This window comes from Canis lupus, chromosome 21 (assembly GCF_003254725.2).
Source record: "Canis lupus dingo isolate Sandy chromosome 21, ASM325472v2, whole genome shotgun sequence".
In the NCBI taxonomy this organism is placed as follows: domain Eukaryota; kingdom Metazoa; phylum Chordata; class Mammalia; order Carnivora; family Canidae; genus Canis; species Canis lupus.
The window spans coordinates 21,748,755-21,762,332 of record NC_064263.1 but is presented as its reverse complement, the minus strand read 5'-3'; the positions used below and the strand labels follow the sequence as shown (position 1 = coordinate 21,762,332).

General features: G+C 50.6%; 2 protein-coding genes across 29 annotated transcripts in view; one reads left to right on the top strand and one right to left on the bottom strand.

Moving 5' to 3' along the window:
- The window catches only part of MYO7A (myosin VIIA), an 84,307-nt gene extending 73,383 nt beyond the window's left edge, over positions 1-10,924 (top strand). For 5 of the 7 annotated variants that reach the window (XM_049098735.1, XM_025419580.3, XM_025419578.3 and 2 more), the window contains 11 exons: positions 131-286; positions 805-910; positions 2,044-2,157; positions 3,196-3,283; positions 3,466-3,572; positions 6,837-7,022; positions 7,472-7,588; positions 8,659-8,742; positions 9,637-9,756; positions 10,336-10,479; positions 10,567-10,924. In XM_049098735.1, coding sequence (XP_048954692.1) covers positions 131-286; positions 805-910; positions 2,044-2,157; positions 3,196-3,283; positions 3,466-3,572; positions 6,837-7,022; positions 7,472-7,588; positions 8,659-8,742; positions 9,637-9,756; positions 10,336-10,425 — 1,168 coding nt within the window. In that variant the 3' untranslated portion in view covers positions 10,426-10,479; positions 10,567-10,924. Of the gene's footprint in view, positions 1-130; positions 287-804; positions 911-2,043; positions 2,158-3,195; positions 3,289-3,465; positions 3,573-6,836; positions 7,023-7,471; positions 7,589-8,658; positions 8,743-9,636; positions 9,757-10,335 lie in introns of those variants that run through there. The other 2 variants (XM_025419579.3, XM_025419583.3) reach the window with 2 other exon arrangements.
- Positions 10,925-12,722: 1,798 nt separating this feature from the next.
- GDPD4 (glycerophosphodiester phosphodiesterase domain containing 4) overlaps positions 12,723-13,578 on the bottom strand; it is a 120,020-nt gene continuing 119,164 nt past the window's right edge. For 17 of the 22 annotated variants that reach the window (XR_003125066.3, XR_007404489.1, XR_007404481.1 and 14 more), the window contains one exon: positions 13,060-13,178. Coding sequence is in view for 5 of the 22 variants with exons in the window: in XM_025419565.3 (XP_025275350.1) it covers positions 12,925-13,178 (254 nt within the window). In the remaining 17 variants the exon portion in view is untranslated. Of the gene's footprint in view, positions 13,179-13,578 lie in introns of all 22 variants that reach the window. The other 5 variants (XM_049098733.1, XM_025419573.3, XM_049098734.1 and 2 more) reach the window with 2 other exon arrangements.

The following is a 13,578-nucleotide window of genomic DNA, read 5'->3' as shown; positions in this document are numbered from 1 at the left end:
AAAAGTGGTGGGGGTCACGGCAGACATGTGCTGCCATGGTGAGGTGCCGAGGGATGTGCAGCCCCTTGGGGGACTCAGACCCATGACTGGCCTGTGGTACCCCTGCTGGACCCCACACCTCTTCCTGCAGGTATAGTGAGGAGCGAGGCTGGGAGCTGCTCTGGCTGTGCACGGGCCTCTTCCCTCCCAGCAACATCCTCTTGCCCCACGTGCAGCGCTTCCTGCAGTCCCGCAAGCACTGCCCTCTCGCCATCGACTGCCTGCAGCGCCTCCAGAAAGCCCTGAGGTACGGCAGCCCATGAGAGCAGAGGGAATGGGCAAAGAGCCTGGGGCAGGTGCTGGGATGTGTTCCCAGCCAACCTGAGCTTGCGGGTGTCCCTTGCGAATGAGGACGTGCCCACAGAGCAGGTGGGACCTGTCCCTGGGGTCCCACGGCTGTCAGCCTGCCAAAGGTTGCACATAGTGCCCATGCTGGACGCTGATTGCGTCTGGCTGCTCAGAGGGGCTGGTGCATACCTTCCAGCCTACTGGGGAGGCAGGCACCTGGGCCGCAATTCATATTCGGCAAAGGCCACTCTTTCACTTCCTTCCGTTCCCTCCACAGCCCTGGGGGTGGGTACTATTCTCCTCTCATTCTATGGCTGAGGAACTGGAAGCCTTGAGATGTTAAGTGACCATCATCTGGTAGGAAGTGGTGGACAGGAATTAGAAGCGGGGTCAATCTCCAAAGTTCCCTCTATTCCCTGCTCCCCATGGCCCCATGAACCCAACAGGCTCCTGACAGCCACCCCCCCTGGTTTTCAGAAATGGGTCCCGAAAGTACCCCCCACACCTGGTGGAAGTGGAGGCCATCCAGCACAAAACCACCCAGATTTTCCACAAGGTCTACTTTCCTGATGATACCGATGAGGTGAGGGCTGCAGGCTTCTTGGTCACTGGCACTCCTGAAGGACCAGGCTCCCTGAAGACACAGGGACCCCCACATTTGCTCCCACCCTCCTGCTCCTCAGTAGAGTCAGGGCTCAGTTGAGAGAAACTCTCTGGGTCAGGAGATCTTGGCTTCCGGGTCTGACCTTCTATTGTCTCCAGCAGCTTCCTTGAAAAAAATCATTCTTCCCTGTTTCTGAGGAGGCTCTGGCTCAGAGAAGAGAAGATTGCTCCCTCCCTCCTAGCTGTGCTCTGTGCTGATGCTGCCTTCCTGCTGCCAGCCCTGTACCAGGGCACAGGCCCACCTGCCTCCACCCCTCCAAGCCTCCCTATTGCCCTGAGCCCACTTTCCTGCAGGCCCCTTTCTTCCTCCTCACCTGACCTGATTGTAGGTCTCCTTGTCCAAAGGTCCTATTTGTCTTCCCATCATGCCCAGTAGGTCAGGCTGCTTTGTGACCTCCACTCCCTGCCCCACCTCAGCACAGGGGCTCATTCACATAAATGATTCCAGAAATGAAACTTTTAGTTTCAAAAGCAGTTTTGAAATTTGCCTAGAGGCTAGAGGCTTGGAAATGCCATGATCGGATTCTAGTGATAAGGACAAGAAACTAACACATCCTTCCCATCCCTCCAGTGGATGGAACCTTACATGGAGCAGTGCCTCCCCACCCCTACCCCAGGCTATTTCTCCTCTCTTCTTTCCTCCCCTTTCTGGAATTTGCTTTTTTCTTCCTCCAGCCTCTTCTCTACTCCCAATCACCTCCCCATCTGGGCTCCCCTGGCCTCTCAACCCCCTTCCGTCTCCTCCCCCCGCCCCCCCCGCCACCACCACCATGCTTGTATGGGCCAGAACCCTGGAACCCTGGAAGCAGAGGCCAAGTCCACTTGGAGGGTTGGGAAGGACACAATCTGGAAAGATCTGGACAGGAGTTAGCTTCTTCCTTTTCTTAGAGGCCATGCCCAGCTCTAGACCCATAGGGAAGCCCCTCGCATGGAGGGTTCCCTCTGGGAGGGGAGGGGGCTCAATCTTGTTGCAGGCACAGACAGAGGGGTGCAAGAAGCCCCAGCAGAGGCCTTGCCAGAGCCAAGTATCCCTCCCTACCCCCCACTCCCCAGGCCTTTGAGGTGGAGTCCAGCACTAGGGCCAAAGACTTCTGCCAGAACATTGCAGCCCGGCTGCTCCTCAAGTCCTCAGAGGGATTCAGTCTCTTTGTCAAAATTGCAGACAAGGTAGGTCATGGGTCACTGGCTTCCTATCTGACCACTGTTGGTCTGTGTGTTGGAACATTTGCTTGGTCGTGGGGCAGCAGGGAGGGGAGAGAGAATGAGGGAGGAAGAGAGGGGAAGAGAGAGATGTGCTTGCATGTGGCATCTGACCGTGCCCCTCTCCTCCTTACATCCCTGCAGGGACCCCCTTACTTGTAGCAGCTTCCCCTAAATCTCTTCTGAGCCATGACAGAGCATGGCCCCAAACCTCTTGGGTGGTTTATGTTCTGGACACACCAGGCTCATCACTCTGCTGCAACACGCATGTACTTTCCAGATTTGATTTGACTGGTCCCTCAGCTGCCTTGGGGAGGCCAATTGATCTTTGAAATAATCCTTGAAATAGCCCTTGAAAGGAGGGTGATTATCCCCACCTAACAGATCACAAAACCTGGACTTAGGAAGGTTAAGTAACACATTCAAAGTCACACAACAAGGACACAGATGCACATAGGTCTGACTCCAGAGCACAGGTCCCTACCACCATTCCATACTGCTCTCCACCACTTCTGTGTCCATGGAGGTCAAGGGCCCAGCTTTTGAGCCTCTTCCTGTGGGAAGGCTTCCCTGATCGTGTAGATCAGGTGCTCTCTCATAGTTCCCTGTGCATCCATGTCTGTCTCCTCATCAGCTGTCCTTGTGCCAAATACTGGGGATCCAGAGGTGATCACAGGGAGGTCCTGGACCCAGAGGAGCTTGAAGCCTGTGGGAGGAGCAGGTCACGATGCTGGAGAATGTCCCAGGAACGGACTGGGTCTCATCCTTGGCCTTCTCCCCACGGTCTAGGATAGCGTGCAGTAGGTCTTTGCTGAATGGCAAGTGGAATGACCATCACTCCGGGCAGGAAGTAGTCTGTGCTCTGGCACAACAGGCAGTCAGGGCAGAGTGGGACACCCCTTCTGGCTCCAAGAAAGGACCACCAGGAGGGCCTTGGGTGGGAAAATGAGAAAACTCAATATTGCTGGAACTAAAATGCATGGACCTGAATGCCCACATCCCTAGGTCATCAGTGTCCCTGAGAATGACTTCTTCTTCGACTTTGTTCGACACCTGACAGACTGGATAAAGAAAGCACGGCCTGTCAAGGATGGTAATGTGAGGCTGGCATCTGGGATCATCTGAGGCCCGGAGCAGGGCGGGTGCTGGCTCAGGGCCATACTGCGAGGCCCACCTGGGTGGGACCTAAGCTCCAGCCTCCTCCGGGGCTAGTGCTCAGCATGGGTGGCCCTCTGTGCTGGGACCCTCTGGGTGATCAACTGCCCTCTGCCACAGGAATCGTGCCCTCGCTTACCTACCAGGTGTTCTTCATGAAAAAGCTGTGGACCACCACAGTGCCAGGGAAGGACCCGATGGCTGATTCCATCTTCCACTATTACCAGGTGAGCTGCCTAGCACTTCTCTGCTGTTACTGCCTCCGTGTGCTGTTGGCCTTGTTATACTTTGGGAAAGCGGGAACCTTCTGTCCTTGCAAGGAGACGGGCCTCTAATGGCAAGGCCTCTGAGAGTCCTGCTGGGATTTGGGGAGTGGCTCAGCCTCACACTCTTCTTCCTCAGAGCCTTGTTGTTTCTTCTGAGCTCTTAATCCCCACCTGTTCATGTCCTTCTGTTGGTGAGGGGCTATCCTCTGAATTGAAGATTCTGGGTGTATCCGGATGTATCCGAGGCCTCAGTGTGAATCTGCACTTTCCAGCACAAGCATGTGTCTGCAGGAAGCCGAGGTTGTGGGGTGCCCTCATGTTGAACCTCTATTCTGTGTCTGGCACTTTTCACTCATTTTGCCCTCCCAGCAAATCCCAACAAGTAGGCATGGTGTTCCCATTTTATAGAGGGAGAAACTGAAACTCAGAGAGATCAATTGATGTGATTAGGATTGCAGGGCAGGTGGAACTGGGGTTTGATTCCATGTCTTCACAGCTGCAGATTCAGTGATATTTTCTGGGCTCACTTACCTTTACCATTTATCTAAGGGGCAGGCAGACCAGGATTCTGGGAAGGATGGGGGACAGGGATGGTGGCTACCATGGTAAAGAGAATGCTAGCTTGGGAATCAGCAGGGCTCATTCACCCATGAGCTCTGCCTCTCTCCATGGTGCCATGCGATGAATGGCAACTACCAATTTCCCCAAGGCAGAAACCCAAGTCAGTCTTGACATCTCCCTCTCCCGTTTTCCATGTCCCAAATCATTCACCTGATGACTTCACCTCCCAAATCTCTCTAAAATCCATCCACATCTCTCCCCTACTATACCAGCTCAGGTCAGTCCCTCATCTTCTCTCATCTGGTGAAGCTGGTAACCTTCCCCTGAGCTCCCCTGTCCATTGTTCCCCCCTTTGAATTCATTCTCCACAGGGTGGTCATCATGCTTTTGGAATCCTCTCAGTGCTTCCTTTGCTCTCAAGGTAGAACCTCAAATCCTGACTGCAGCCCTGCATGGAGAGTGCCATTAGCTACTTCTGCTGCCTTGTCTTGTACCCAGTTCCCCTTTGTTCACTTCACTCCAACTACATTTTTTCAAATTCTCAGGTATTCTAAGGAACCTCTGTAACATTCTCTCTTCTGGGAAACTCTTGCCTAGGTTCCCTACTTCACCTACTGAGTTTTAAATGTCATTTCAATCATCATAAGGGAAGTCTTCCCTGTTCCCAAGACTAGATCAAGTCAACTAGATGTATCCTGTGATAGCACTGAGAGCAATTCCTTCAAAGATTGTAATTATACATTGATTTGGGTGTTGGTTATTCTTGCCTTGACTATAAGTTTTTTTTTTTTTTTTTGACTATAAGTTTTATGAGAGTAGGGAGGGTTTATGTTATTTAAGGCCTGGCTCATAGTGATAATGAATATATGTTGGCTTGGTGGATGGGTGAATAGGAAGTGACTCAGTGAATGAATGGGTGGAAGGATGGATGGTGAATGAACTTATGGGTGGATATTGGTGGGTGGATGGATGGACAAATGGTAAATGGATGTGGGTGGGTAGAACCGTATGGATGGGTAGGTGGATGGATGGAGGGATGGGTATGGATAGGTGGATAGGTGGGTGAGTAGTTTAAAAGGTGGATAGATGGATAACAATTGATTCAGGTTTCTAATCTGCAGTGTGTGTGGGTGAAGGGAAGGGCTTTTTGCTAGTATCTCCACTTTTAGAAGACAGTTTTAGGTTATAACCATAGATCTATACGTATGTTTTTATGAAGTACCTGTGTGTGTTGTGGAAAGGTTCATTATTTTGTAACATCTAAGCTTTTTGGATATCCTGAGGTGACAATGTGTGATAAAATGTACAGCTAGTGAATTAACCAATTTTTAAGTTTCTCTTTGTTATCATTGATAGGAAAGAAGCATCTTGGACATGAGATTGTTAAGCTGACTCTGAGAAATGTCAGAACTTACTAGGTTGACAGCAGAGGGACAGAAGGAAGTATAGAGGGAGAGTTGTATGCGGATGTTTTCGTATTTACATTTTAACGATAACTATTAACATGTATTAGTCTCTTTGGCTGTACTATAGGAATACATTAAGTGATTCAATGGAAACATACCTCCTTGCTAATTGAATATTATAGATTGGATGATGAATTCTTTTAGAAGCATTATATGTTGTGTACTCTGTTACTTTATGTCTCAGTTTTAATTGAACATTAAGGGAATGCAGTATTTTAATTGTAACTCTGCCAGTATCTTTATCTAGAGGCCTGTTGCCATTTTTGTCTTTTATATTTTTGTCGCCAAGAAAGGCAGGATTATATATTTTTTTCAGATGGAGTTCGTGTAGTGTATTCTTGGTTAACAAAATACTCATAGTTTGGGGACTTTGACATGATAAATATTCATGGTGTGTAAAAGCATGATACATAACTGTACGATCTTACATTAAAATGCTTACTTGTGTAGATACACACACAGAACCTAGAAGTCAAACTGTAAACTGCTTGTGATTATGGATGACTTTGTTCTTTGCTGCTTGTGTTTTTCAGTTTCCTTTTATGCACATATTAACTTTTAAAAAATAAATTTTTAAAAGTTAATAAAAAAAATAATAATCTGCAGTGTGTCCTCAGGCCAGCATGTTTCCCTGTTTCAAAGACTAGGTAAGACAGTTGTAAGGTTAGGGGTGGTGTTGGCCCTTTTGAGGCTTCATCTTTGCTTTTGGTCCACTCCTCATTCTCAGTTACTCTGTTTCTGGGTCTGGAAGTTCCAAGTGGAGGAGAGGCTGGTGCTGCAGATGAAACCAGCCAATCTCAGGGGAACCAATGGGAGGAGGCCAGCCTGAGAGGTTTTTCCCAATGAAGGACAGCCTCAGAAGGTTTGGTGGTGTGGAATAGTCTCAGGCTCCTCAGCTGGTCACTCTGAGTCCCTTTGTCTTTGAAATGGGGCTGCTCAGCTCACCAGACTATTATGAGGGGAGATGAAATAGTATGCATACATGGCTTTGCTTTCCAACTCTAATGTGCTGGATCTGTGCAAGCACAATTGCCATTCCCTGTGCTGTGCTTTGTCCCCTTGGGGCACAGTGTCAGATGAGGCTGGAGAAGCAGGTAGGCCTGAATGCAGGGTAAGCAGTAGACCTCACATCAGGCTGGTAGGGAAGGAACCCACTTCCCATTCTCTCCATGCCTACGACCTGCTCTGCCTTTGGCAGGAGTTGCCCAAGTATCTCCGGGGCTACCACAAGTGCACACGGGAGGAGGTGCTGCAGCTGGGGGCACTGATCTACAGGGTCAAATTCGAGGAGGACAAGTCCTACTTCCCCAGTATCCCCAAGCTTCTGCGGGAGTTGGTGCCCCAGGACCTCATCCGGCAGATCTCACCTGATGACTGGAAGCGGGTGAGTACGGAGGTGGTGGTAGGACTCGGGACACTGCCAAATGAGTCTCTGGGCACCCTATGGGTCAGGTGCTAGGCAGCAGCCCAGGGAAGTCTCTCTTGCGGAAGTCTCCCTGTATATGATAAAGTCCCATTTTCCCTTCCACTTGCTTTAGTATCCAGTCCTCCAGGCAAAGGCCTCACCTGGCTGCTTGGTAGCAATCTGCCCTGTCCTGGTTACCATGGTGACCTGATTTTACTTGATACTTTTTGGCCTGCTTGCTTAGGGGAGAGGAGAGAGGGAAGGGAGATCAGGATTCCATTGAGTGGGATAAACAAGGGGAGGGGAGCCTTCATGGCCTCTGGGACCCTCGCCCTATGCCTGGACCCCCCAGGGCCCGGGAGAGCTGGACAATGCAGGTGGGGCAGGAGTGGCAGGAGAGAGGCCTCTGACCTGTGCTTCCCCCACAGTCTATTGTTGCCTACTTCAATAAGCATGCAGGGAAGTCCAAGGAGGAAGCCAAGCTAGCCTTCCTAAAGCTCATCTTCAAGTGGCCCACCTTTGGTTCAGCTTTCTTCGAGGTGAAGGTACATTATGGGTGGCTTCTTGCCTCAAGGGGTGGGGGCAAGAAGGCACAGGAACTCCTCTCCAGGACTGTGGGTGACAGCGATAGCCTCTGCCACCTGTACTGGCAAGGGAAGGATGGAAGCACCCTCAGCTTTGTACCACCTGGGTGTCTCAGTCCTGGGATCCGAGGGCCTACCCGAAGCTCAGCCTAGCAGGGGAGGCAGATGTGTAAACAAGCCAGAGTACCGGAGAATGAACTGGGTCATGTGTGACAAGGGGGAACCCTCATCAAAGTGCTAGAACCTGGGAGGCCTACCCAGACTATGAAGGCTGAGGAGGCAACAGCTGAGCTTTCCAGGAGGACCCTGGGGAGACTGTTCCTGGCAGAGGGCCTAGCATGAGCACAGGAAGTACGAGAGATTGAGTATGGATGGCCACAGGGTAAGAGATGAGCAGACTGTGCTGAGGCAGCCTGGCAAGCAGGCGAGGGGGTGAGGTTTCCTCCTGCAGGTGGTGGCCGACACTGGAGGGTTCTAAACAGGGATGATGGGGTGAGAAATGCACTCTGACCATAGGGTGGGGGTGGGCCTAAGGGGCACGAGCAGAGGCAGGAGGATGATGAACAGGATGGCAAGAGAACTGTGGGAATGGCACAAGATGGAGAAGAGAGGGGATGGCCTCATTACATACCTTGAATGGGGGCCTTTGGAGAAGTCTGACTGTGCAAAAAGAGAGGGAGGTAAAGAGATAAGCTGGAGGCAGCAGGGATAGAGCTCAGGATTTTTAAATATGAAAGACATTTGGGCTGAGAGAGGAGATAGCCCAGACTCCTAGAGAAGCAGGAGAGAAGGGATGAAACTGCCACTGGGGAGGGTGAGAAATGGGATCATTTGGGGACCCATGAGGGGATCTGGGTGGCACTGAGGGCCCAGTAGAGATGGAGAACATGAGCTTGCAGCAGGGCCACCAGCCCTGCTGTAGCCCTGGCATTGAGCAGGCAGCAGGAGAGGGCAACTTAATCCTGGCACCCAGCTTTCCCTGCTCTGGGTTCCCCCAGCTGTATCTGATGGTTTCTGGCTCTCTTTGCTAGCAAACTACAGAGCCAAACTTCCCCGAGATCCTCTTAATCGCCATCAATAAGTATGGGGTCAGCCTCATCGATCCCAGAAGCAAGGTGAGCAGTAAAGGGGCAGGGGTGGGGAGGTATACTTCTCTGTGTGCACCTCTAACAATGGCCCCCAAACCCAAGCCTCAAAGAGCCCCTGCTGGCCACCATCCTCACTTCATCTGCCCTCTTGGCCACACATCTTGAGATTCTTTGTCTGTCTACTTTCTTACCTGCTCCATCAAAATTGCTCTCCTAGAGTCACTAGCCACCACCTTGCTACTGAATCCAATGAACTTATCAGTACTTGGCCTATCGGCATCACTGGACCCCTTACCAACCATTCCTTCCTTCCACAATGTTCTCTGTCCATATTGGTCAGGATGGCAGACTGCATTGGGTGGAGGTGGATAACTATTGTTCATATTTATGGGCCAGAGTTGTCCTCACTCAGCAAACCAGGAAGCACAGTCCTACTACATACCCAGGAGGGGTACAACTGGACAATTGGTAGAGTGCCAAGGACCACCATCTTCCCCTTGTGCTCATGTGCCCCACTTCCCTGGTTTTCCTCTTATCTCTCTTGGTCATTCTTCTCCACGCACACACATTGTGCTCCCCAGGGCTGTCCTTGTCATCTTGTCTTCCTCCTCAGGACCATCTCACTCAGCATCATAGTTTGTTTCTTTGGGCCTCTCAAATTTCCAGTTCCAGCCCCACATACCTCACAGCCTCTCAGACTTCCTTGGGTGGCCTACCATCTGGTCCCAAATGATGCATGGATGGAGGGAAGGCACCTGCCTCCCCCAGCAGCTCCATGGCAGAGCTGGCTTGTCTTCTTGCTCCTTCTCTTGTCCGACAGCTGGAGGCCTTTTCGGTGTGTGGTATCTATGGGTTGCAACTGAGGGAAGTGAGGCCACAGGGTCCAGACTGCATAGCTTCAGACTGTGTCTGCTTCCCTAGGACATCTTGACTACTCATCCCTTCACAAAGATCTCCAACTGGAGCAGCGGCAACACCTACTTCCACATCACCATTGGGAACCTGGTGCGCGGGAGCAAATTGCTCTGTGAGACGTCACTGGTGAGAGCTCTTCTATTCAGGCCTGCCTGCAGCTTCAGCTAGCATCCCAGGCCCCAGGACAAACATGAGTGCACAGCTTGGCCTGAGACTGGGATCTAGGGTCAGACTGGACCAAGGTCAGGTTGGTTTGAGACTCAGCTTAGGTCTGGGAGAGGGGCTTAATTTGGTGCTGAGAAACAGACACCTCAATTAATAACTATTGCTTGAATAACTTCAGTATCTGGGAACTGAGCCTTTAGCCTCTAAGTTCAACAGTGGACCCATTAGCAATGAGGCTTCTTGGACTGAGCTGAACTTCAGAGGTATGACTCAACTGGTAGAACCTTTAGTGTCACCAGTATGTTAGGGACCTACAAACTGGGGCCTTTATGTGGGGTCATAACAACTTAGAATCTTAGATATCTGGCTGGATGAGTCTAACTCTTCAAGTGTACAGCTGGGGAGACTGGATCGAGAGCAGGACAGGATCCTCCTTTGTCGAGGGCTCTGCTCTCTACAGTTTCCTAGGAGAGTTCTGCATCTGAGTGGGCTGGCCCTGTCCCACTTTTTGTTCTGTTCTCTTCTTGCTGTTGTTTCCAGGGCTACAAGATGGATGACCTCCTGACTTCCTATATTAGCCAGATGCTCACGGCCATGAGTAAACAGCGGGGCTCCAGGAGTGGCAAGTGAACAGTGGGAGAGGTGGTGCTGGCTCAGGCCCATCAGCTACCTCTGCCTCTGCAGGTGGGGGAGGACTTTTGCCATCTGGGCAGGGAGGCTGGGCCAGCTGGCCATCATTGATTGCACCAACTTGGCTTCCTATCCTTCCAGCGAGGCAGCCTTGCTGGGATGCAGAACTCCCCTCTATCCACTCCTGAGGGCTGGTTCTAGCCCTGGCTTGCTGTGGCCTTCCCAGTTATAAGAGCCTGTGATCCTTGGATGCCTTTCTTAGACCAGTCCTACCATGTGACCTCCTTTGACTTCAAGAGGACAACCTAGTTCTCCACACCAGGACCAACCAAACCAAACCCAGAATATTTTGAAACCTAAGGGACTGCCTTAATTCCTGTAAGACCAGGATTCTCAGCTGGGATGAGGGAGACAGATCACTTTTATATATTGCAACGTGAGTGCTGAGCCCCTGTGCTAGTTACCCCTGTTCACCTCAGGGTATAAAGTATGTGTTTAATCTTTTGGTCCTATAGTGTCTTTGCTGTGGGAAGGGGGGAGAGAGTGGGGGAATGTGTGGGGGACAAAGACAGGGCTGTGTGCGAGTGGCCTGTATATCTTTTGTCTATGTGTACAGGGCTAAGCTGGTCTGAGTTTGGGGGTTGGGATGCCTGAGCCCAAGGTGTGCTTGAAAGGGGCTTAAAGGGACTGGCTGGGACCAGGGTGGGTTATGGGGTAAATGTTGGGACATTAGTCTGGGAGGTAGTAGCCTAAGTGTGCAGGGGCTGGGGACTAGAGAAGGAACCAGCTTCTGGGACTTGACTAGGGCCAGTGGAGCCAGAATAGCTCTTGCATCCTGTCAGAAATATCTCCTTGGTTCATCAACAACTCCAAGAAGGATGCTGCTTTGGGTCAAATCCTTATGTCTTGAGAGTGCCTATAAAATGTTACTTTGGGGGCAGCCCTGGTGGTGCAGCGGCTTAGCGCCGCCTGCAGCCTGAAGTGTGATCCTGGAGACCCGAGATTGAGTCCCATGTCGAGCTCCCTGCATGGAGCCTGCTTCTCCCTCTGCCTGTGTCTCTGCCTCTCTTTCTCTCTGTGTCTCTCATGAATAAATAAATAAAATCTTAAAATAAAAAGAACTTTGCTAAAAAAATAAATAAAAAATAAATAATAAAATGTTACTTTGTGATCAGGATGAAAGGACCAAGTTAGGCCATGATCTGGGCAGGTATGTGGGTGGGGGCTTTAGACAGGGAAGGTGTGATGTGGAGGTGGGGCATCCTCCTAGGCCATGATTAGGAGGAACGCCTAGAAAAGTGACGATGGAGAATCCCCTGGAGGAGGCATGTTGATGATCAGCCCCGAGTCCCCCAATCCTGCCACAGAGTCAGTCCTTAAGTGTCTTAGGACATCTGCATCTGGATGCCCAAACATTCCACAAGGAGTTCTCCCCAGCTTCCTGGGTGGGAGGGGCTGCTAGTAAAAATAGAGGCCCCAAGACCGCACTGCTCCCTGGGATGACCATTTGCTGAGACAGCTTTGCCCCACCAGTGTTTACTTGGCTCCACGGGTAGCCCAGATTCAATCTGAGCCAGAAGGAAGGTGCTGTGGTGGTCTGCCCCAACACCATCATACTGATGGAGATAGGGAGACTTAGGAGGAGTGTGGATAGGTGGAAGTCACACAGAACCCAGTTCACTGCTTCTAACATTTAGCTCCTAGACACAAGGGGCTCCAGATGTTTGTTCTATACTCTAGTTCCCCTTAAAGGCCTAGGGCTGGTGGGTGGGCACAGAATTATGCCCATCATCCCATTGCACAGATTACAGAGTGTGTGTGTGGGATGAGATCTTTTTCCCAACTCATGCCCGTGCCACTTCTCATTCACTCAGGATGGCATCACCTTTTGAACTCCTCCCCTAGTCTCTGCCAGCCTGAGTGATCACAGAAGAGTCCAGATAATACATCATTTACTTTCTAGGTTCCTGAGAGGTTGCCTTTATTCCCATGCTGATTGCACAAAGCCATTCCTTTAGCAGGGAGTGCTATGAAGGGTTAGGGTGAGAAACCCTGTAACATCACAGAACACACATCACAGCTTCAGCTCCAAGACCACACACAACTCCCTTGCCCATCCCCTTAAGACGCATTCTTTATGGAAAGCGCTAGACCACAGTGATCCTCCTGAGAGCCTCAATGGCCCTTCTGCACTCCTTCCTTGATTACCCATCACCACCCTTATGCAGAGAGGAAGAGGTAGGAGAAGGCAAGGTATGACCAAATTTTCTCCAAGGACATCCTGTAGGAGAAGGACATACTAGAGAAGGAATGCACTGTATGAAAGGATTCCTGGGAGGAGGATTAAACAATGGAGGTCTCCTGGGATTTTCAGATGGCGACCTCTTTGATGGGCACTATGAATCCCAGGGTTTCTGTGGCAGGGGAGTCAATGTGATTCAGTAGGGAGGGTCTGTCTGATGACTCCCCTGGGGAAGAACATTTGGTAATTTGTTCTTCTTAGGGGACACTGCTGGTTTGACCTTCCCCTTGGGGGATACTGGTGGCTTCACTTTCCCTTTGCACTGGTGGTTTCACATTCTCCTGGGGGGGATACTGCTGGACTGAGGGCCTCATGCTTGGGGGCTTCTGTGACACAGAGGAAGCTTGGACATCTGAAAGTTCTGGGGGGTTAGGCTGGCTGGAAGGTGGCCCCTGTTCAGGGGTTTTCCATGACTCATTTTCTATGTCAGGGGCTGCTGGTTCCTGAATATCTGTAGGGGATAGAAAAGACATAAAGAGACTCCTTTAGTGTCACTTACCCAATCTGTGTTTGCTGTGTGGTGAACTTACAGTCATCTCTTAAATGTCAGAACCACCCTCACTCCCTCAGGCTTATTCTTCTAAACTTCCTCCCCCCCAAGATTTTGGGCAAAAACTTGTAAGTGGCCCTCCAATTTTGCTTGGGATAAAAACAAGTCCATTATGTGAAGTTATGGAAACTCCAAAGGGAGTCTCAAAAAGGAGCATTTGCTTAAAGATTATATATTTTACAGTGTTTCCCCACTAGAATATGAACTTGAGCCCAGGAACCTTTGACTTGATTGCCTCTCTATCCCTGGTACCCAGAAAATGTCACATAAGTAGGTGCTTGATAAACATTTTTTTGACTAA